The following is a 23,393-nucleotide window of genomic DNA, read 5'->3' on the forward strand; positions in this document are numbered from 1 at the left end:
GTGTGTGTGTGTGTGTGTGTGTGTGTGTGTGTGTGTGTGTGAGAGAGTGTGAGAGAGTGTGAGAGTGAAAGCAGTGCCGGTGAGAGGCTCTTTCCTTTGTGCCCACTCTCGCCTGAGCAAGGGCCTCACTGTTTCCACTGACACAGACGAAGGACTACTGCACTTCTGCATACCCCCCCCACACACACACCTTCTGATTATGTCATAGTGTGTGCACTGTGCCATTCAGGCTCACACACACACACGTAAACATAGGTGTTATTCTGACTCATGCTATTACCGTCATTCTCCATAGGCTAATTTCCTCTTTTCGAAACGGAATGATCTCATATGTAGAATGACTGTTCCTCCATTCCTCTTTGTGTGGTGTGGTGCTGCGTGAAGTTGGCTCTTCATCAGAGGGCTGATACTGTCCAGTGAGCAGGCCGTCAAGCTAACGCAGGGCTCTCTACCGGTACTGGCATCAGCATTACTGTAGTTAAGAGAAGCACTCTCTTACGTAAGAGCAGAGATGAAGCTTGCTCTGCACTTACAGACCCACACCTTAAGGAGTCTACACCTGCATATTCTAGAAAGAAGCTGAATCTACTTTGATGGTGAAGTGTTTTGAGGCTATGCAGTGTTTGTTTGAAATGTAGAAACAATGGAATAAAACAAGCTTTTGGGTTCTGACGGGGTAAGCACAACTAAACACTTGAGGCATTCATACGTTACATTGTTAAGTATCAATGCCTATATCATTCGTTTGAAAGTCCAAAAATGGAGATTTGCCCCTTTAACTGAAGTAAATCTATGATGTCACTGTATGATTCTCTAGCTAAGGAATAGAGGGAGTTGTTTTTGGAGATTTTTTCGCTGATATTCCTGTCTTGTGTTCCAGGCTTTTCTGCGTCCCTCGTGTCTTCCTCGCCTCTCCTGCTACTGAAGCCATGGACTAAAGCAGGGGGTGTGGCCTGGGACAGAACCAAGGTGGTCAGCTGGCTGCTGAACAACCTTCAGTGAAAATACAGAAAGTAAGAGAGTCTCCATGTTTTCCACAATAAGGACTCAAAACTGAATCAACTGTAACTGGAAGCAAATTTATGCAAAGCTGGGATAAGATGAGAGGATTCCGTTTAACTGATTTATTCATGATATGATATCAAAAGTGTGAGTCTTTGTCTTCATCAAAATACATTGCTTCTCAGATTTCCGTTCATTAGAGGGGCAGCCCCAGCCCCAGACTGCCATGTCTTACTCAGACACACAGACTTTCAGTCGAATGAGTCGTTGAGTGATATTTCCATGATTCCCCCTCACACAAATGACCTCCCACGGGAAGAAGGGCTGAATGAGAGTGTTTCACAAGGGACTTGAGGGTCATGACTTACGATGTCATACTGCTACAGTATCTTTATGCCTCTTCACCACCCCCACTCCCAATTCCACCCCCACCCCCACCCCCACCTCCACCCACACGCCCACTCATCTGCGCTCTGTAAAGCAATATCATGATTCACGCTTAAAGGCTTGTATGGTTACAAAGCTTAATAATGGCGTTCTCCTGAAGTGAGTTAAGAGTCTGCCCTTTGGGAGTGCTTAATGATGCGTGAGCATTTTGTCAACAACGAGTCCTGAAAGAACAGAGGTGTGTCTGTGTGTCTCTCTACGTGACGGTGCCCCTCATTAAGATACTTTTGTCTCACACGTGATTAGTAAACACCAAGTCAACCGTTTTGTTGTCACAAACATAGATGTCTTTCATCTGGGAACATGTGACGCTTTCAAAATGGTGAAAGTTGTTCTCCGAATAATATATCCCCTCCCCTTCCAGTGCTACTATATTATTGAATCTTCTTTGAACTTTAGAAATGCCGGAAAAGTTAACAATAATCTCACAGTCTCGGCCCCAAGGCATTGAATAAAGAATGTTGTAAAGTGTCCCTATTATGGCCTGAGTGTGCGGTGTTTCTTCTACCATGTGGCGAGGGTAGATAGACACACAGCACGGCACTGCGCTGCACATGCAACACAAGGCAAGCGTCTGTGCCGTAACTAGGTCAGCTAAACTACAGCTGAAGTGCAGCTCTTCCTCATAAATCATGCATATGATAAAGACAAAAGTTGCTGGGTTCTTGAACAAAGATATTTCCTCTCGGTGCCAAGACATACAGAGGGGTTTGTTCAGCGTTTGCTGCAGCCAAGTGGGTGGTGGATTTCTCTTCTTCTTATCTGAACACGAGGTCCGCATTTTCTGAACTCCAGCAATCTTGACAAACGATGCGAAAGGTTCAAACGTTGAATCGAATCAAACAAAACCAGCAACCAAAAAAAACAAGCGATCCTAGCTAGATTCTTGTATTGGGTGGGTCCTGCAATGAGTAATCTATGAACAGTTTGTGACCTGCTGGGTGACCTCAGGAACAAGGAAATAACAGACCCACACACTGTGTCCTGACTGGGACTGGATTTCCACACCGTAGTGTTGTGTTTCATACAGTGAGACTCAGTTGTGGCTAGGCAGTAAAAGGGTAAAAGTCTCTCCCCCTGCATACTCCTCAGTGCTCCTCTGTGGGCAGTGTATCAGGCCATCTGGTGAGACATTTCTCTCATTCCTGTGCCACGCCTCATAAAAGATGGGACGGCAGTCTGGCCAAAGTACGACACACAGAGAGCTGGTGTTGCTGCTGCTGCTGCTGCTGCTGCAAGCCTGTGGGTGTTTGTTTCTCTGTTGACGACCATGGCTCGGGCTGCTCCACTCCCTCTGACTCCCACCGACTTAGTATCTCATGTGGAATGGAAACTATGCAGAGGCTGGGGCTTGGGGCTGGGTGCTGGGCGCTGGGTGCTGCTGACCTGGGACTGGGGGAGGGTGCTGTTGGGTGGGTGTTGGGGGTGGAGCTGGGGCTGGGACTAGGACTGGGACTGGAGCTGGGGCTACATAAGGCTGGAGCTTGGGCTGGGGCTACATAGGGCTGGGGCTACATATGGCTGGGGCTACATAGGGCTAGAGCTGGGGCTACATTGGGCTGGAGCTAGGGCTGGGGGCTGGGGCTACATAGGCCTAGAGCTGGGGCTAGGGCCTGGGGCTACATAGGGCTGGAGTAGGGGCTGGGGCTACATAGGGCTGGAGCTGAGGCTGGGACTGGAGCTGGGGCTTGGGGCTAGGGCTACATAGGGCTGGGGCTGGGACTGGAGCTGGGGCTTGGGGCTGGGGCTACATAGGGCTGGGGCTGGGACTGGAGCTGGGGCTTGGGGCTGGGGCTACATAGGGCTGGAGCTGGGGCTGGGGCTACATGGGGCTGGGGCTGGGGCTGGGGCTCCAGCTGGGGAGTGCTCGGGGCTCCAGCTGTGAGTCACGTCACAGAGCCACAGCTTTGTTTATGAATCTGGAGAGGAGTGTGTGCTGTTCATTAGAGGCCATGTGCCACAGCCATCATGTAAACATGCTCTCAGGAACATCACATTAAAGCTGAGAGAACATCACACTCTCCTGTCCAGCCTTCTAAACAGTGAGTCATCTTCTCACACACACATGCATACTCACACACACACACACACACACACACACACACACACACACACACACACACACACACACACGTGCGTGCACACACACACACACACACACACACACACACACACTCCCCCCCCCCACACGCACACACACACACACGCACTCCCCCCCCCCCCCCCCCCCCCCACACACACACACACACACTCACATGCACACGGCTCAAAGTGCTGATGTGTGTGTTGGCGCTGGAACACACCCCTCCTCGCCCTGATTCAACAGCGTTAGCAAGAGGCAGGAGAAGGTCAGTGTTATTATGGCCACGGTGACAGGCTACGGTGACAGGCCAGGGCAGCGGGCCAGAAGCTGCAGGAACAGGTGTGTCCTGTGACTAGGCCTGGATGGAGGCTCCACCCTGGATATTCTCACACACAGACACACACACACACACACACATCTGTCATCAGGCCAGCCAATGAGAGCGGTGAGGAACAGTGGGTCGTCAACAGTCTCTGTTGACGACCATGGCTCGGGCTGCTCCACTCCCTCTGACTCCCACCGACTTAGTATCTCATGTGGAATGGAAACTATGCAGAGGCTGGGGCTTGGGGCTGGGTGCTGGGCGCTGGGTGCTGCTGACCTGGGACTGGGGGAGGGTGCTGTTGGGTGGGTGTTGGGGGTGGAGCTGGGGCTGGGACTAGGACTGGGACTGGAGCTGGGGCTACATAAGGCTGGAGCTTGGGCTGGGGCTACATAGGGCTGGGGCTACATATGGCTGGGGCTACATAGGGCTAGAGCTGGGGCTACATTGGGCTGGAGCTAGGGCTGGGGGCTGGGGCTACATAGGCCTAGAGCTGGGGCTAGGGCCTGGGGCTACATAGGGCTGGAGTAGGGGCTGGGGCTACATAGGGCTGGAGCTGAGGCTGGGACTGGAGCTGGGGCTTGGGGCTAGGGCTACATAGGGCTGGGGCTGGGACTGGAGCTGGGGCTTGGGGCTGGGGCTACATAGGGCTGGGGCTGGGACTGGAGCTGGGGCTTGGGGCTGGGGCTACATAGGGCTGGAGCTGGGGCTGGGGCTACATGGGGCTGGGGCTGGGGCTGGGGCTCCAGCTGGGGAGTGCTCGGGGCTCCAGCTGTGAGTCACGTCACAGAGCCACAGCTTTGTTTATGAATCTGGAGAGGAGTGTGTGCTGTTCATTAGAGGCCATGTGCCACAGCCATCATGTAAACATGCTCTCAGGAACATCACATTAAAGCTGAGAGAACATCACACTCTCCTGTCCAGCCTTCTAAACAGTGAGTCATCTTCTCACACACACATGCATACTCACACACACACACACACACACACACACACACACACACACACACACACACACACACACACGTGCGTGCACACACACACACACACACACACACACACACACACTCCCCCCCCCACACGCACACACACACACACGCACTCCCCCCCCCCCCCCCCCCCCCCACACACACACACACACACTCACATGCACACGGCTCAAAGTGCTGATGTGTGTGTTGGCGCTGGAACACACCCCTCCTCGCCCTGATTCAACAGCGTTAGCAAGAGGCAGGAGAAGGTCAGTGTTATTATGGCCACGGTGACAGGCTACGGTGACAGGCCAGGGCAGCGGGCCAGAAGCTGCAGGAACAGGTGTGTCCTGTGACTAGGCCTGGATGGAGGCTCCACCCTGGATATTCTCACACACAGACACACACACACACACACACATCTGTCATCAGGCCAGCCAATGAGAGCGGTGAGGAACAGTGGGAGTGGTATACAGTGTCCGTTGGAGTATGCATGGTTGTAATGCTCTCTAGATCCCAATGTGCAATGTCCTGTTTGTGTGAGCTTGAAGCGGGATTGGGTCCTGGTCTCCATGGAGATGGTCTCCGAGTGCGGGTGTTTATCTTACAGGGTGTAGGCTGAGGTCATGTTTAATGTACAGTGTGTAAGACTCACTGTCCAGGCTGTCTGTGCGTCTCTCATTGGAGAGAGTGAGTAGTGAGTTACTGCTGTAATAACTTGTGACTGTTGGCAATGTTGCGTTGCGTTGAGAGCAGTGGTCTGATGTGTCCCTCCCTGCCTCCGCAGATGACATCGTGAAGGCTGGCGACCACGAAGGCGACCGCTGCACCCTGGGCAGCGCACCCACATGATCACATGACTCTGGACATGGACGCGGTCCTGTCAGACTTTGTTCGGTCCACCGGGGCAGAACCAGGTCTGGCTAGAGACCTGCTGGAAGGTAAGAGACACACAACTGGTTCCTGCTGATTGGTTTCCATGCTCTGGTCCGTTCCACAGTAAGAATACACTGTGGCGAGCTGTACTCGTTGGGCAAATGGTTAGTCGTGCCCTGTGTTGTGCTTAGCCTTGTTGTGCTTAGCCTTGTGGTGCTTAGCCTTGTTGTGAAGGTCTGAGGGGCGGGAGGCCATTCTCCTCTGGTGGTAGGAGGAGAGGGGATGAAAGGAGGAGGAGACGTGAGGAAAGGGGGAAGAGAGGAGAGGAGAGGAGAAAGTGAGGAGAGGAGAAGTGAAGAGAGGAGACAAGAGGAGATGAGAGAGGAGAGGAGAGGAGAGAAGGAGGGAAAAAGTGAAAAGAGGAGAAGAGAGGTGATGGGAGGAGAGGAGAGAAGTGAGTAGAGGAGGAGATAGGAGATGAGAGGAGAAGAGAAGAGAGGAGAGGAGAAGTGATGAGAGGAGAGGAGAGGAGAAGAGAGGAGAGGAGAGGAGAGGAGAGGAGAGGAGAGGAGAGGAGAGGAGAAGTGATGAGAGGAGAGGAGAAGTGAATAGAAGAGAGGAGAGGAGAGGAGAGGAGAGGAGAGGAGAGGAGAGGAGAGGGCCTGCAGCAGTGGGCCGGCCTGCTGATTTAGAGGCCTGTGTGGCGGCTTTACGAGAGCGCTCCCCTGGGGAGCTTTGTGCCCATTCAATGGAACTCATTGAGGAGCAGAGTGCTGCTGGCACTGGTTCAGCGTACAGACCCGCCGTAGAAAAGACAGGAAGTAAGCAGAAGCGCAATACAGCAACATGGCCGTACGGTCAACGGAAATCTCCCCCCGGGGGTTTATGGCTGCAAAGGCTCTTGGTTTTCTGCTGCCCAATCACACATCAAATGGGCTGCACTCAGAAAGACAGGCCAGCAAGCCCTGAGCCCTCTCCTCTGGAGGACCTTGTGAAATAGTCTCAATCTCAATTTGCTCTGTTGGGTCAACTTCTAGATGATGCAGTCATTGATGATGTACCTATGCTGTATTAGTTGATACAGTATAAATCATCAAATAAAGTGAGTTTAGTCACATGTGTATGAATCAGTGCTGTAATAGTCATTTTTAAGTGGATTTTCAGGTGCTCTTTTTGTCATTCATCCCACAACCACTGAAATTAGTTGCTTCCTGAATGACTAAGTTCCCATGAAAAGACTGAAAATGAGGCTATTTTCATAAGAGTCCTGTTTTTTTTTAACTGCAGATCTATGCTTTTCAAACGCGTATCTATCTATGACTACGCCTTTTGTGAAAAAGTACATGATATTCCTTGTCATTATTTCATTTGGATAATCAGCTAGGACTAGGTGAAATGATACTGGTGGTATCAGTACTTGTGTGATACCCTGTAGCCTACAGCGCTGATACTTAAAATGATAGCAGAAATGCTTATTATCAAACACACATGTTCGGAGACCCTGCAGGGGAGATATATTAATAGCACTTTGAGGAGTGCATTTGCATTCCTTTCCTTTCTGTCATACATACAGTACATTCTGTACAGTACATGACTCAGCACAGATGGGAGGCTGCTGCCTTGTTGAGGCATATAATACCACAAAGAAAATGTCCAAAGAGCATGAAATTAAATCAGCTTATGAATGACAAAAAAATGAAAAACAGAAAACACAGCCAGCTGCTCCCAATTTTTATAAACATGTTATTTATTAAACATTGTCATGCACTATTAATCTATTATCGTGTAATGGTTTGGAGAGATCCACATGGCCACTGTACAGCTACATTTCCAGCTAACTTTACATTTTCAATTTCCTGGCAATAGTGGCCAGAGGAAACATAGGTGCACACAAAAGCTGCTATTTAAAATACTAAATGATGAAACAACTAATAATAATAATTATAAAAATAATATTATTATTAATATTGACATTTTATATGGATACATTTTTTGGGGGGGGAAATAGAAGCATTGCACAGATACTTAGACCTTTTTGACGAGCTCTTCATGCCACTACTGTGCCTGCCTTCTGCAACAATGAGATTCTGTAGGATGTAATAACATTCTGTTTACAAAACTGTGGCCCGACACACTTTTATATAAACTATAGCTTTTATAGAAACAGATCACATACAGCTAGCAACACTGGAAATGACTGAGTCTACCTTTAAACTACATGTCTTTCATCATGCTTTTTGATATTCTTAAGTATTCTATGGTTATTAACTTGTGGAGTGTATTTACCTTGCCTTTTTTAGGGCAAGGACATAATTAACCATCTTCAATGGATATTAGCGATATTACCGAAGTCTCAACTGTCACATCCAGATAGACACACATGCATTGAGGTATGAAATACCTCCCAGAGTGTGTGTGAGTGGTGCAGGGGACAGTGTTTCATGCTCTACCTGCTTGCCCTGTCAGTTCCCTGTCTTTATATCAGCGGCGATGGCGTCTGGACTGATTGAATGATCGATTGTGTTGGAAGCAAGATGAGTCCTCTAGTGTCAACAGCACTGATCATTACTGTGTCTCTGTGCTCTCTCTCTCTCTCTCTCGCCTGATTGTGTGTCTGCTCCTCACCTGGCTCTCTGCCATGGTGTCTACTGAGGCTAACACAGAGAGAAGGAGACAGAGCACTCAGGGACAAGGAGAGAGGCCTTGATGTTCCATTTCGCACAGGCAGGCATCTAGAATGCTGCACAGTTCTGGTATTTGCCACCAACGTCAAGGCTGGCTGCTCTGTGCCCCTCTATGTGAGTGAGGTATAAGGAGATACAGAGGGAGATGTGAGAACGTCAGAACACATGTGGTGCTGCCCTCTAGAGGATTGTTGAAGCACTGAATCTGAATCTGCACTGTGGGGATCACCACATTGGTGATGGGTTTCTTTCGAGGGAACCAGGGGCTTGTTAGAGCAGGTACAGGCCTACTCAGGTTAGGAACTCAAATTGTCTTTTACTATGGGTGAGGTTTGTGACCTTGATATGGTGTCTTTGGTTTAATTTGGAGTAGGCTAAAAGTTATTAAGTATTCTAGGTAATAATAGAATATAGTTCCATTTCTGTGCGTTATGGATCCATCTCATTTTCTGGGAGCAGAGTTAGCCTTAACATGCCCCATTGACTTCTCATTGTTTTTCTCTAGTTGCCATGGTAATTGCCTGAAGATCAGACCCAACCAAAAAGATTATTTGATTAATACGGGTTATCCTTAGAACCTTTGTTTTTCATCATGCGCATACTTCAACTTTGTGAATTAAGTCAAATCAATTCATGAGATTAAACAATTCAATTAGCGCTCAGATTAGCGCTTGTGCATGACTAACCAAGCTCAACTTAAATTGTCCTTGTGGGATGAGAATAGCACTTCCCTGGGAATATTGCATTAAGAAACTATAAAGCCATTCTGAGTTCAGCTGAGGTATTTGAAATGAAATATTTTAATGTATATAGATTGCTACTGAATTCCTGTCGCAGTGTTGCTTCTACAGACCGTAATGATTTAAAATGGAGGACTGAGCCGGAAACAGACACGACTGTCATAGTGCTCTACATGCTAGTCTGCTGCATTGATTGAGGCCTAATGCTTAGTGGGCTGTAAAGACCATGCATTAGGTGCTGAGTGGCCATGCTATTGAACCCTAAATTGTATTTCAGATTTGAGCAGCTAAAGGATACTGAGATCCATACAGACGGAGCAGATTTGTATCGATGGATGTGAGTGTGGATGATTTGTGCTGTTCAGACTGTTGAGACACTGTCTGCAAGGCTGAGGGAGGGAGTGAGGACAGCTGCCCTCCTGGGGGCTGAGGAAGGAAGTCAGTTAAGTCTGTGTAAAACACTCTAATGCACACACTCACATGTGCACGCACGCACACACATATGATGAGACTGAGACCTTTGGAGATGCAAAGCTGCTCTTACATTGCTGTCGTCCTCTAAGCCTAGGATTTTTGGTGCAGTGTGATAGTCTGGTGTTTGGAGACTTTTAGGATGGTCTGATGCACCGAGAATGCTTTCAGTGAGATATTGTAGTGTGGTGAGACAGATCTCTGAGCTCTAGTACAAGTGAGTCCCTCTCTAGGAGGGAATCCAGATATCTGTCAGGAGGATAAGATGACAGCCAGAGGAGAGAGCTCTGTGTGTGTGTGTGTGTGTGTGTGTGTGTGTGCGCGCGTCTGTGTGTGTGTGCGTGCGTACGTGTGGGCGTGTGTGTGTGCGAGAACTCTAGCTATGGCTGTCATCCCCTATTATAGGAACTGTCTCTTACTTAGTGTCCTCACTATCTTTCTCTCCTTGTCCCCTCTGTACCTCCTCAACCTAGTTGTCCTCTAGATGTATGATGGTGTGTTTTCGTATTACTCAGACTTGGATGGGTGCAGGTCCGGGTAATGTTGCTAATGGCACTCTTTATGTTGTTAAACTCACCAATAATGATCCTGAATAATGACCCTCAGAGTAGACTAGTAACTAGTCTTCTACTGACTGACTGACTGACTGACTGACTGTGTGTGTGTGTGTGTGTGTGTGTGTGTGTGTGTGTGTGTGTGTTTGTTGTGTACCTTAGGTAAAAACTGGGACCTGAGTGCTGCTCTGAATGACTATGAGCAGCTCAGGCAGGTCCACACTGCCAACCTGCCGCAGGTCTTCAACGAAGGACGCTTCTTCAAGCAGCCAGAGCGAGACACGCCCACGCACATCAGCAAGACCGACAGGCCGTGTGTGCAGAAGCAGGAGGACAACACCCAGGGTAGGCGGCTCTGCCCCCCCCCCCACCCCACGCCGCGCCACGCTCACCTAAGAGGACCTCCATTCACTTCACTCTGACCTCTCACTCGCCCGTAGGTTAGATTCCGGTGAATTGTGAATTGATTAGGTCGTGTCCTGTGTCCTCTGCCTCTCCTCAGAGAAGCGTCTGTCTCGTGGGATCTCCCATGCCAGCTCTGCCATCGTGTCCCTGGCGCGGCTGCACGTGGCCAGTGAGTGCACCAGCGAGCAGTTCCCTCTGGAGATGCCCATCTACACATTCCAGCTGCCAGACCTCAGTGTCTACAGCGAGGACTTCCGGTGCTTTATCGAGAGGGACCTCATCGAGCAGTCCACCATGATGGCTCTGGAGCAGGCTGGTGAGTACAGTAGCACCCCTCTTGGCTGATCTGAAATCTGTAAACCTCATAGAACAGTCCACCATGATGGTTCTGGACCAGGCTGATGAGTACAGTAGCATCCCACTGGGCTGATCTGAGATCTGTAGAGGGAACCTCATCAAGCAGTCCACCATGATGGTTCTGGAGCAGGCTGGTGAGTACAGTAGCACCCCTCTGGGCTGATCTGAGATCAGGGGTACTCTAGTGCTACAGTACACTGACCTGATACCCGCTGGATTCAGCGGACCATTAGAAAGGCAGAGGACTGGTGAGCTTATTTCTGTAGGGTTGGTTTCATGAGGACTGATGTGATCATGCAATATGCTGATTGATCATTCATAATCATGTATTTTCTTTCTGTGAAGGTGAGCCATGGGTTTATGTTACGGAGGTGTTGAATAGTTCATCACTCCATGCCACATCTGTTACTACAGTAGCTGATGCTGGGAACTCCAGTGGGAGGCTGGCGGAGGTAGAAATCAGAGGACGGGCTCATTGTAATTCATGGAATGAATGAACCTAATTCCATTCCATGCATTGCAATGAGCCCGTCCTCCGATTTCTACCTCCGCCAGCCTCCCCTTGGAACTAACATATGGAACATCATGAGATATGGAGGTAGAGAACACTCTCAATTGCGATGCTGTGAAGCTAAGTGATTTGCATTAGTGTGAATGACTCAATGTTCCAATTCGCTCAGCTTACTTGGGTAAGGAAAAGATTAAGTCAAATCTCTTAAGGGTTACTAAGCTATCGTAACACTAGAACACCAAAGAATAGCAGCAAGATGAATTTGAGTATATCCCCCTCTAGCCTTCATCTTCACTTAGGCCCACAAATCAGTGAGAGCCTGTTCTGTGTTTACTTTCTCTAAATAAATAAATGGTGCACTCTGATCACCCCAGGCCTGTACCAGGAAAGCTGCCCACAGAAGCCAGGCCTGTGGGGCGACCGCTCGCCCTCTCTCCCCTAGGGAATGTGGGCAGTGGGAGGGCAGGCCCGGAGGCAGGCGTGGAGAGGGGGAGAGGAAGGAGGTGGAGGGGTCAGGCTCACAGCTCTCTCAGAGCCGCATGGGGGAGGTGGGGGAGGTGGCTGAGGGGGGCCGTGACCTCAGAGCTGCCGTGGGAGCGGCATGTTGAAGCTGGTGGGAGAGTGTTTCAGTGTTGCGCCCCCTTATAGCCCACAGCATTTCAATCATCTCAGATCTGAGGAGTCTGTCTATTCTGTATGTTACTGGATAATTGTTCTCTCTGGGTTTTAACTGTTAGTAGACACTCTGTTAATGAAGGTCAAATTAACTTATTTTTTATGAACATTTGAATATTAAGTCATTCCAAAAAAACGTGCGCGTGTGCACAAGTGTGTGCAGTGAGAACCCTAGATATGGCTGTCATACCCTATTATCAGAACTTCCTCTCGTTCTCCCGTCTGTTCCTCCCCAACCTCAACAAACCAACGCCGACTTCCAGTGTTGTAATTCAATCTCGCAGGTCTTTGTGGTCTCCACAGTCAAAATCCTACGTTCTCGTCACAGAGGTTCACGAGGTTGTTTTTTCTCCACGGTGTCTGCAGGTCGTCTAAACTGGTGGTCCACCATGTGCACCAGCTGTAAGAAGCTGCTTCCCCTGGCCACCACTGGGGACGGGAACTGTCTGCTGCATGCTGCTTCTCTAGGTGAGCTCAGCCTCACACCTTTCACTGCTGCTTGAGGAGGGAGATGCTCACGGTACTGGAGATACGCTGCCAGCCGTTCTCACTCTGAGATAGTTCTGCATTAGAATTCCAGCAGGGATCAGACTGTTTTTTTTTTTAGTTTTTAGTTTTAGCTTTTTTTGGGGGGGTTATATGGAGCAACACACTCTGTGTGTGTTTGAATAAATGTCACAGCTGTGTTGAACACTGTCAGTGCTGTGTCACAGCTGCTGAATCTGGAGGAGGGGGAGAGTGAGAGGAGGAGGAGGAGAGAGGTGGGGGGAAGGGAAGGAGAGAGAGGGAGAGATAGAGGCAAGGAGAAGGGGGGTAGAGAGAGAAGGAGAGAGAGAAGGAGAGAGAGATGGAGAGAGAGATGGAGAGAAGCAGAGAGAGAGAGAGAAGGAGAGAGAGAGAGAGAGAGAAGGAGAGAGAGAATGCTGATCTGAGGAGGAGCAGGAGAACATCAGCTGTAGGCCTGACAGCCCAGCTCAGATCTCAGGGCTCTGCTGAGGGAGATGGTTGGTTCCCCTGTGTGGGAGGTGTTGGAGCAGGAGAGGAGAGGAGCTTGCTGCAAGTAAATCCTCCAGATTTAATGTCATCTATATTGATGGTGGATTAAGCCCTGTGTTGAGGGGTGATGATGAAAAGCTGAGGATGATCATTCAACATATTTAATGTCAGAACAGTAAGGAGTTGCATCCTTTGAAAATCTGAATTACATCCGTGAGTGCCTGAGTGTGTGTGTGTGTGTGTGTGTGTGTGTGTGTGTGTGTGTGTTTGTGTGTGTGCTTGTGTGTGTGCATCTCTGCAACTCATGTGTGTTCTCTATTTGCATTGGCTCTGTTGCTCATTAAAGTGTGTGTGTGTGTGTGTGCGTGTGTGTGTGTGTGTGTGTGTGTGTGTGTGTGTGTGTGTGTGTGTGTGTGTCTGTGTGTGTGTGTGTGTGTGTGTGTTTGTGTGTGTGTGTGTGTGTGTGTGTGTGTGTGTTGTTAGGGATGTGGGGCTTCCATGACAGAGACCTGGTGCTGAGGAAGTCTCTGTACGCCATGATGAAGAGCGGGGCAGAGAGGGACGCCCTGAAGAGGAGGTGGAGATGGCAACAGACACAGCAGAACAAAGAGGTCAGAGGTCATCTCATCCACACACTCTCACACACACCTACTCCAAGAGGAGCTGTCTGGGATGAAGCGTGTGATAGTGTCCTCATTACTCACTCACACACCCTCACAATACTCTCTCCCTGAAAGAGGCAACGAAAGGAGCGTCGCTGAAAGGGAAACCGCTCAATTTCATTTGACATGAGCAGTTTTTAATACCGTCAAATCCTGTGTCAAACTTCCAACTCACAGATTAAAGCATTTGCCAATATCAGAGTAGGTCCTCCTGTTCCAGCTAGGTTGAGCTACTGTGGTATAGCAGCATCGTTGATGGAATGAAAGTGTGCCTACAGTACATGTGTGTGGGTGCACAACTCAGAAGACGGGGATGGACAGAAGTGGAATAATTACGTGTGTGTGTGTGGGTTTGTCTAAGCAGGCAAGTGTGTGTGTGTGTGTGTGTGTGTGTGTGTGTGTGTGTGTGTGTGTGTCTGTGTGTGTGTGTGGGGGGGGGGAGGGGGGGAGGGAAATTCCCTGTGGATTCTGCTCATCATCATATCTCCCTGTTTGTTTATTTGTTTGTGTGTGCATGCGTGCGCATGCGCGTGTGCGTGTGTGTGTGTGTGTGTGTGTGTGTGTGTGTGTGTATGTGTGTGTGTGTGTGTGTGTGTGTGTGTGTGTGTGTGTGTCCACGTGTGTGTGTGCAGTCAGGGCTGGTGTACACCGAGGAGGAGTGGGAGCGTGAGTGGAATGATCTGCTGAAGCTGGCCTCCAGTGAGCCCCGCACACACTTCAGCAAGAACGGCAACACCAGCGGAGGGTAAGTGTTTCAGCCCCCACACACACACACCCACGCCTTATTGGTGTCAACAAGTGGGCTCACACACACCCTCACCCCATCGCTATCAACAATCCACTTCACACTCATCATTACCCTCCACAGTATATAGTACTGTACATATTGGTGAATATAACTCCCATATAGACCACCTGAACAATAGGAGAAACAAAAGGCTTGAAACAATGCAGTAGCCATCCAGGGGAGGCTGCTGGAGGTAGAAATCCACCTCCACCCAGCCTCGCTTGTAGCTACCCCTTATAATGTTATCAGGAGGCTGGAGAGACCTGTCCTCTGTGTGGAGGCAGGGGGGTGAGAGGAGTCCAGTCCCCCCCCCCTCGGAGAGAGTGTGAGTGTGATCAGTGGCCTTAGCCTGCCTGACTGCCGGTAGGCGGTACTCTCAACCCCAGCAGGCATCACACAGGGATGGAGACGGCCTGCTTCGGCACACTCATTATAAGGCTCCCGCACATTAACAGCATGGATGGGTTGCAATTAAAACTCTGACCTTTTTCCGGGGAGATAGATTCATTAAAGAAAGTTTTTTGCTGGCAGCTTGCCAGGCAGGCTGTAGTTGCGTCCGCTTTTTTTGCCTGGCTCACTTCTCTAGCTTACAGAGACACATGGGGAAACACTGCCACCCACTGGTTACCTTGGGTATTGGCTGTGCTTCGTCCCCAAGTGTTTGTGGGTTCATCTCAGGTCACAGGGGGGATGGCGTTGAAAAGTGTAACATTTTTTTTTTGGTGGTTTTCTCCCACGTACTATAGAGAACAGAATGCTGGCCGGTGTTCACAGTTTCCTTTTCCACTGACACACATACACACACACACACACATAGACACACATACACGCACACACACACACACACACATACACACACACGTTTCTGTGAGAAGAACTCTGTTTGTGGCTAAGCCGCTCTATATTCAGAAGTCCTCAGGTTCAGTATTTGTCTGAATTCGATTGGCTCTGATTGTGAAACCAACTGCTGCCTGTTTCTGTTCACATGGGAAGATGTGTTGCTTTCAGTGACAAAGTATCACTCCCACCTCATTTCTTATCAGTAGGCTAATCTCTAGGTCTAGTATTGTATGTGACAACATTGGTGGAAAGCTAGATAATAGGTAACTCTGTACAGCAGTTACTAGGTGGTACTTTTGAGACTAAAGAAAGTGGAAAATTATAAAAGTCTACGGTCTTTCAAGACTCACAACTTTCTACAGCCTTAATGGAACTTTAATGCAGTTGTTGAAATGTCATCGCACAACCTCATTCCATTCCAGGCATGTTCTTTTAAAGAACTCTCAGTCACATTCTAATCACCAATGTTCTGGATCTATAAATTCCAACTGCAATATTATTCAAGGTTTAACACTTCGAATTGAACTTCACCATACAATAAAACTGTATTTGGGGTATTTGGGGACAGTATCTCAAAATGAAATGATAATTTAGACAAGGTATGCTTTTTATCTTATTCTTCTGCTGAGTTTAGCATTACTTTATGAAGGAAAAGATGGCTCTTGATGTAGTCAATGCAATTCCATCCTATTAAAAAAGCATAGTATACTCATTGAGCCTAATCTCTCACTGAGGCTGTGTTGCAGTAATGAGTTTAGAGATATTGGGCTGTAGACCTAGCGTGCTATCATCAGCCCACAAATAGGATGAGAGTGGGGTTCACATATTAGAGTGAATTTGGCAGCGTTAATGTTTGTGTGTGTATGTGTGAGGACTTAATTGTTGCACATCCTCCGGTGGTGGTTAGCCCTGGGGCTGTGTCTCTTTCTCAAGCAGGCACGCCCACACACACACAGACACACACAGACACACACAGACACACACACACACACACACACACACACACACACACACACACACACACACACACATACACCACACACAAACACCATACATAAACACCACACACAAACACACACACCAACACAAAGAACACTCTCTCTCTTTCTCACACACACACACACACACACACACACACACACACACACACACACACACACACACACACACACACACACACACACACCACACACAGATTCCACAGACAGATACGACAGTATGCAGAAATGACGAGATACTTCTGCAATGTGTAATGGTGCTTCAGTAGAGGCAGCTCGGGGCTAAACCAGGATCCAATATCATGAAAGACATTCCATAGCCCTGTGTAGGACAGATGTGATGGATATAGATGGTGTGATTATGATCGTAATATTTCCCACTGTGGATCGACAGTCAGATCCTTGAATTGAAATCCAGTTAACAGGATTAGACTGATAATTCAATATGAGACCACCTCGTTGATAGACATTTCTTTAAGAATGGATCTAGAATATGTGAGGTCCTTTAATAGGATGCCCCATTAGAAATTAAAAAGAGAAATTCTGATCATGTCATCCTAACCGGGTGAACCAGCCTCTATTGTGATGCACTGTACAGTGCTGCATGTAGGTCAGTGACAGTGTTGTCTGTGTTCTGTTCCACAGAGTGGATAACTCAGAGGACCCTGTGTACGAGAGTCTGGAGGAGTTCCATGTGTTTGTGCTGGCCCACGTGCTGCGCAGGCCCATCGTGGTGGTGGCAGACACCATGCTCAGAGACTCAGGAGGAGAAGGTACAGTAGGCCTATCTCTCCTGTACCCTCCTCTTCATATCCTGGATCTCATGGCGTTTGGGGGTCTAGCTTCAGGGGGGGTCTAGCTTCAGGGGGTCTAGCTTTGTGGGGTCTAGCTTTGCGGGTCTAGCTTTGGGAGTCTAGCTTCGGGGGGTCTAGCTTCGGGGTGTCTAGCTTTGGGGGTCTAGCTTTGGGGGTCTAGCTTTGGGGGTCTAGTTTCGGGGGTCTAGCTTTTGGGGGTCTAGCTTGGGGGGTCTAGTTTCGGGGGGGTCTAGCTTTGGTGGTCGAGCTTTGGGGGGTCTAGCTTCAGGGGGTCTAGCTTTGAGGGTCTAGCATTGGAGGTCTTGGTATTCCTGCTAATAGAATTCTAACCTTTCCTCGCCCTTAATTCCAGCATTCGCCCCCATTCCCTTTGGAGGGTTGTATCTTCCCCTGGAGGTGCCGCCCAATCGCTGCCACTGCTCTCCCCTGGTGCTAGCCTATGACCAGGCCCACTTCTCTGCTCTGGTGTCCATGGAGCAGAGGGACCAGCAACGGGAGCAAGGTAACCACTGGGCCATGATGACTTCACTCAGGACTGACCATGGTTCTATCTATCTTTGGCTCTGGGACTGACTGCACAGCTATAGGTTAAGAGAAGAACTAACCAATGAGAGCTTGTTTGAGACTGAACAATGACTGTACAGAGCTTGGTTGAGTGACCAATAGCAACATAGTATGTATTTATTCACTAACACCTTTCTATGTTTTTTGTATGTGGAATGTTTGTCTTTTACAGTGGCATCATGGGTGAAAGCCCAAGCTAAATTTCCACTTTGTGGGACAATAAAGTTAATCTTGAATCTTGAATCTTGAATTATAGAGCTTGGTTGAGTGTGATCAATAGCAACACAGAGATTGTTTGAGACAGTCTTATAAGTGCTAGTCCCCAGGGTCCAGTATTTCAAAACTTGATCAGAAAGAACTAGATTCTTTTTTGCTATCCAGGATCAGATCTATTTGGCAGATTTTGAGTAGTTTAGGGGCATTCAGCCAGCCTGATCTGATCCTTGATAGCAAAAAAGAATCAGGATCATTCTGATCCAGATTAAACGTTTGAATGACTGGGCCCAGGCTATTGTGTACAGCGCAGATAAGCCTGGAATATCAACAACTCAAAGTTGACCTTAGTGGGAGTGAGCATAGAATTCTATGGGAGCGATCTTACTGAATAAAGTATTTGTCACCATTTAATTTTAGCAAATAAACACGACCGCATGGCGTGGCTCCAAATCGAGGCGTGAGCAGAGGTGCACAAGACACAGGGGGAGGGTTAGGAGGAAGGTGTTGTTGGAGATGATTGGTTGGTAGATTGATCCGATGAAATTGTGTGTCCTGCATTTTCGACAATCCTTCTATTGGTTTATCGAAGGCTAAATTTGATGCGTTGGTTCACCAGACTTTTCACACATTTGTGTGGAAGTGTCTGCGAACAAGTGTAGTAACCACAGACTGTACTCTCTGACTAAAGACCAAGGAGAGGACTCAGCAGACAGACACAGACCATCATTCCTAAACAATGCTTCAGTAGTGGAGTGTGATACAGGGGCAGGCTGGTGGAGGTAGAAATCGGAGGATGGACTCATTGAAATGCATGAAATGGAATGAGGAATTTCTACCTCCACCAGCCTCCACTGATGGGCAGTTTTGCCCTTTGCTTTTAACTTAGAGGGTAGACTATGTGACAGAGAAGGAGATGGGCCTGCCTGTCATTCTAGATGAATAATGGATGACCAAAGTCTAATTACCTGTGATCCATTATTAAAGAAGCAGTCCCTCAGGCGCCACGAATCATCAGAGTGGCCCAGAGCACAAGATGGAGGGTGGACCTTTCCCTTGGATCTCAGCAACTCAACACTGATCAAATACTCTTAAGAGGTTCTGTGTCCTTGGAACAGATCATACATTTATAGATTTTTGATAATAGAGACGTTGAGTCAATTCAAAAAGACTGGGTATGGTTACGTACTGTACAGTATAACCAACTCTGTATGTGTTTGTACTTCTGTTGTGTTTCTGTTGTTCTGTATTTCTTTTGTCTTTCCCTGAAAAGAGGCATTGTTGAATGTTGAGTCGTGACAGAAGCTGTTAGAAAAAAAAGTGAGCTTTCATTGGTAAAAGATCATTCCGGAAAGGTCATTTTTGCCCATGGTGTATCATTGTTATTCTCCTATTCAAGATGCATTGCTCATACCCGAGGTCACAGTAATCCTCACAAGCAGTTCTTTGAGTGACAAATAGACTGGATCTCCTTGACAACCCTCCCCTGGCCGTCACAGCACTCCTCTGTATCTGCCTCTGTGGGTGGAACAGACTTGTCATTTGTGTGGGCAGCTGGCCAACTCCCTCTCTCTCTGTGAAGTTCCTATTCTGGGCCTGGAGACACAAACCCAGTCATTAGAGCTATAGGGGAGACTAGTCCAGTCAAGACACACCAGACTTGCTGACGGACGTGATTACTAACCTGCCATTCACTCCCTGGAGTCATTTTCTCTATAAAGCCACAAACACAGGCCCCCATAATTGTTTAGAGATCACATTTTATTTGGGTTGTTTTACCGGGGCGCAGCAGTACTGAAGGAACGCTTTTTGTCCAACAGGGGGTGCTCATTCCTCAAAGACAGCCTCCTCATACATAGCCACTATGTCGCAGATTGTTCTGTTGTTGAGGCCACTGACGTACAGGATGTTCTGGAGTAGTAACAGCAGAGTACATTACCTCTACTGCTGCTCTCAAGCATATTAATGATGCCTCACCAACCCCCTGCTCTTGCCTATAGGGTGAATATCATTCAACAGCACACACACACACACACACACACACACACACACACACACACACACACACACACACACACACACACACAGAACAATGATGTCATTGTTCCAACTGCAATGTATAGGAATACAAGGATGTGGTATGGTGTGTTGTCTATACTGTCTATGTTGTGTCTATACTGTACCATGTTAATGTGACACAGAAAGTGGGACTGCTTGTAATGCAACAGATTATTGAACTTCCCTATCTTCATACTGCATTAAAAAGTGTTGACCCCTTTCCTTGATGAGATGGCAGACTCAGTCATCACTTGGCAGACTGGAGTCATCTGGAGTGAGCTTGGTCCACACAAGACCCAACATGGATAGCCTCTGCCCCTGCTTCTGCCTCTGCCTCTGCCTCTGCCCCTGCCCCTGCCCCTGCCCCTGCCCCTGCCCCTGCCCCTGCCTCTGCCTCTGCCTCTGCCCCAGCCCCTGCCCCTGCCCCTGTCTCTGCCCCTGCCCCTGCCCCTGCCCCTGCCTCTGCCCCTGCCCCTGCCTCTGCCCCTGCCCCTGCCCCTGCCTCTGCCTCTGCCCCTGCCCCTGCCCCTGTCCCTACCCCTGCCTCTGCCTCTGCCTCTGCCTCTGCCCCTCTTCCCTTCCCTTGACTCTGCCCCTGCACCCGTCACACAGCCTCACCACTGCTCTCTGAACAGGTGCCAGACAGACAGACACACACAGGCCCCCTCTGCCACTGCCAATTAGGGCAGAGCTGCCCCAGTCAGCTGAGGCTGGCCACATCACCACATATGGGCAGAGTCCAGGGCCCCAACAAACCAACCCTCATCCCCCTCCTGTCCCAAAGAGGAGACTGGCCTCTTTCACCGTCCCTCTGCTCTGCTGTGTAAGCGTCTCATGCCTGGGGTCTCACTCAGTTTCCCCCCCTACCTACCCCACGTGCATCTCTGTGGCCGTCTGCCCTGCAGTGTGTGTTCAGGTGCCAGCGTGGCGGCAGGGCTGGAATAGTAGGGCTTTCTTCAGCTCTGTCTATGAAAGAGACCGGCAGCAACCTGAGCCTAAATCACACTGACACCCACCTCATTGCAGCTAAACATTGATAGTCTGCATGCATGGCTGTGGCTGCTCTGGGGGTGGCGCTGGGAGGGGATGTCTGAGATCAGGGTGGTAGGGACTGCCAGATTCACAGGATATAAGAAGGAAGCGAGACATTATCTTTTGTCTTTGACTCTTTACTGATAGACGGTGATAAAGATGGTTCCCACAGGTGCAGTTTGCCCAACCTGTGTTTTAGCGAGTGTAATAATCAGGTGTACGTTGAGTAGACAGACTCTAATCCCCTCTCACACTGGCAGACACATGCTCAACTACTGTGTCATAATGAGTGGGCCCTCAGCAGACGCTGGCGGCCATGTTTTTAATGTGCTTGTTTTTGCTCCTGTGGTTTAAGCACCGTGTGAGAAAGCTTGGCCTTGGAAAAACTCTGGAGCTATTTGTAGCTGTGCTTCCAGTATCAAAAGACCTCCAGGTTTTCTTTGGCATATCGTCATCAGCCTTTAAAACTCTCTCCGTTATATAAAAGTGCCCTCTTTATACGGAGACCACCGGCTCACTGCTCAACACTGTGTTAAAGCCATCCAGCTCCCACCAGGATTTACAGCAATGTCTATTAAAGACATCCATTTTACTCAAATTATAATCAACATAATGGCATCAATATGGTAATGAGATTCGACACGCTAAAACATGTTTTTGTTTAATGTGCTATTCTCATTGTGGTGCCCATGTGATTAGCTCCATGTTTCTGCTGATAAATACAATATGCTGGGAATAAGGCACAGGCTTTTATTAAGCAATGTTGTTTATTGTGGTGAATTAGGCCCCTAGATTATGCAGCTGTGTAAAGTATCTGTGCAGAGAGAGCCAATATTTGGAGTGTTCATATTCCAGCACAAATTGTTCTTGAATAGCATTTTCAGAATACAGGCCAGACTATTAAATAGTTTTGAATTGCACTGATGAGTGATCTATCCACTAGAGGGAGTAGACTAAAGAGAATCAACACATTACTCAGTCAGCTCTCAATGAAACTAGGCGTGGACTGAGCATTGAGATACACAATTGATTATTGTACACATTACACGTTGACACATTATTCCAAGACCACTCTGGTATTGTATTTATTTGAAGAATCACAATGTTAAGGTACATTATATATCCGTTAAAGGCTAAATAATGAATATGTTGGATGGCTTCAGAATGATGCATTACCAGTATAATGAAGCAAGAGGAATACAGTGTGTGTCAAACTTCAAGCCAGACCACTAGTTGCTGTTCTGTTACTTTACCCCAACAGCTGGAATGTCGATTCAACCAGAAAAGTATATCGTGTCACGGAAGGTTCAGGGTAAATGAGCCATTGTTTGAAGCCTTGTTTACATCAGTTGCACAGGTTGAACCCAGTATCTCTCTCTCGCTCGCTCTCGCTCTCTCTCTCTCTCTCTCTCTCTCTCTCTCTCTATGTCTTCATCCCCCCCCTCACTCTCTTACTGTATAAACAGGCCAAGTGCAAACTGGTGCACAGCTCACATTCCACAGAGGGCTATGTTGTCATCTATGCATATGCTGTGAGAATAGGTCATTCAAGGACAGCAGTTGAAGTCCGCCAACAGGGATAGTAAATACATTACACTTCATTCCCCTGGAGCTGAATTGGCAGGGTTAGGCTTTGGATCTGGACCAGGCCCAATTGGGAACAACAGCACACACAGCACTTTGGACAGGCTATGAGGGAGGACAGCTGTGTGAGAGCTGGGGACGCGACCCCACAGACCCCCACTGCCCGCTGTCTGACCCGAGTCGGAACTGCCTCAGTGCATGCGGGCGTGCGGGCGTGCGTCTGTGTGTGTATGTACTGTATGTGTATGCGTATGTGTGAGGGTGTGTCCACATATGTGGAGGAGCCAAGGGCAGGAGTTGCAGGAAGGGACCATTTCACTCTTGCCAAAAGCCTTTTATTTTTTTTTCAGAACTTAGCATGCCACACCCATTCTTTCCTATCACTTTCGCAGGCCTGGCTGACTCTTTGGCATGGCTCTATGTGGACCCCTTTTAGATCCATGCTGCAAGTGTATTTTAATTCACAGGCATGAATCAAAGGCACCTCTCAGCATCGATTTCAAATTCCCAGACAAGCTTAATTTATCGGTGCAATGACTGATATATTTGTTCTGCTGACAGGATGGAATTTGTTTGCACAGTGAAAGTGACAGTGGTATCTCGCTATATGTGAAGTAGTGCTTGAAGTCGCCACTGCCAAGTGATAATAGCAGCAGGGAACAGACTTGTCTGGGGTGTGGTTGTACTTGTTGTTCACTTTTTACTTATTTACTCACTCACTCACACACACAAACACGTATGCACAC

The 23,393-nt window shown here is 48.5% G+C and overlaps 1 protein-coding gene across 3 annotated transcripts in view; it reads left to right on the plus strand.

Annotated features, from left to right (window-relative positions):
- Positions 1–23,393, plus strand: part of otud7a (OTU deubiquitinase 7A) — a 42,758-nt gene that overhangs the window by 12,538 nt on the left and 6,827 nt on the right. For all 3 annotated transcript variants that reach the window (XM_083665616.1, XM_083665615.1, XM_083665614.1), the window contains 9 exons: positions 881–1,013; positions 5,613–5,766; positions 10,313–10,495; positions 10,653–10,871; positions 12,465–12,566; positions 13,578–13,705; positions 14,389–14,501; positions 17,027–17,154; positions 17,549–17,698. In XM_083665616.1, coding sequence (XP_083521742.1) covers positions 5,682–5,766; positions 10,313–10,495; positions 10,653–10,871; positions 12,465–12,566; positions 13,578–13,705; positions 14,389–14,501; positions 17,027–17,154; positions 17,549–17,698 — 1,108 coding nt within the window. In that variant the 5' untranslated portion in view covers positions 881–1,013; positions 5,613–5,681. The remainder of the gene's footprint in view (positions 1–880; positions 1,014–5,612; positions 5,767–10,312; positions 10,496–10,652; positions 10,872–12,464; positions 12,567–13,577; positions 13,706–14,388; positions 14,502–17,026; positions 17,155–17,548; positions 17,699–23,393) is intronic.

Source organism: Argentina silus, assembly GCF_951799395.1.
Source record: "Argentina silus genome assembly, chromosome: 3".
In the NCBI taxonomy this organism is placed as follows: domain Eukaryota; kingdom Metazoa; phylum Chordata; class Actinopteri; order Argentiniformes; family Argentinidae; genus Argentina; species Argentina silus.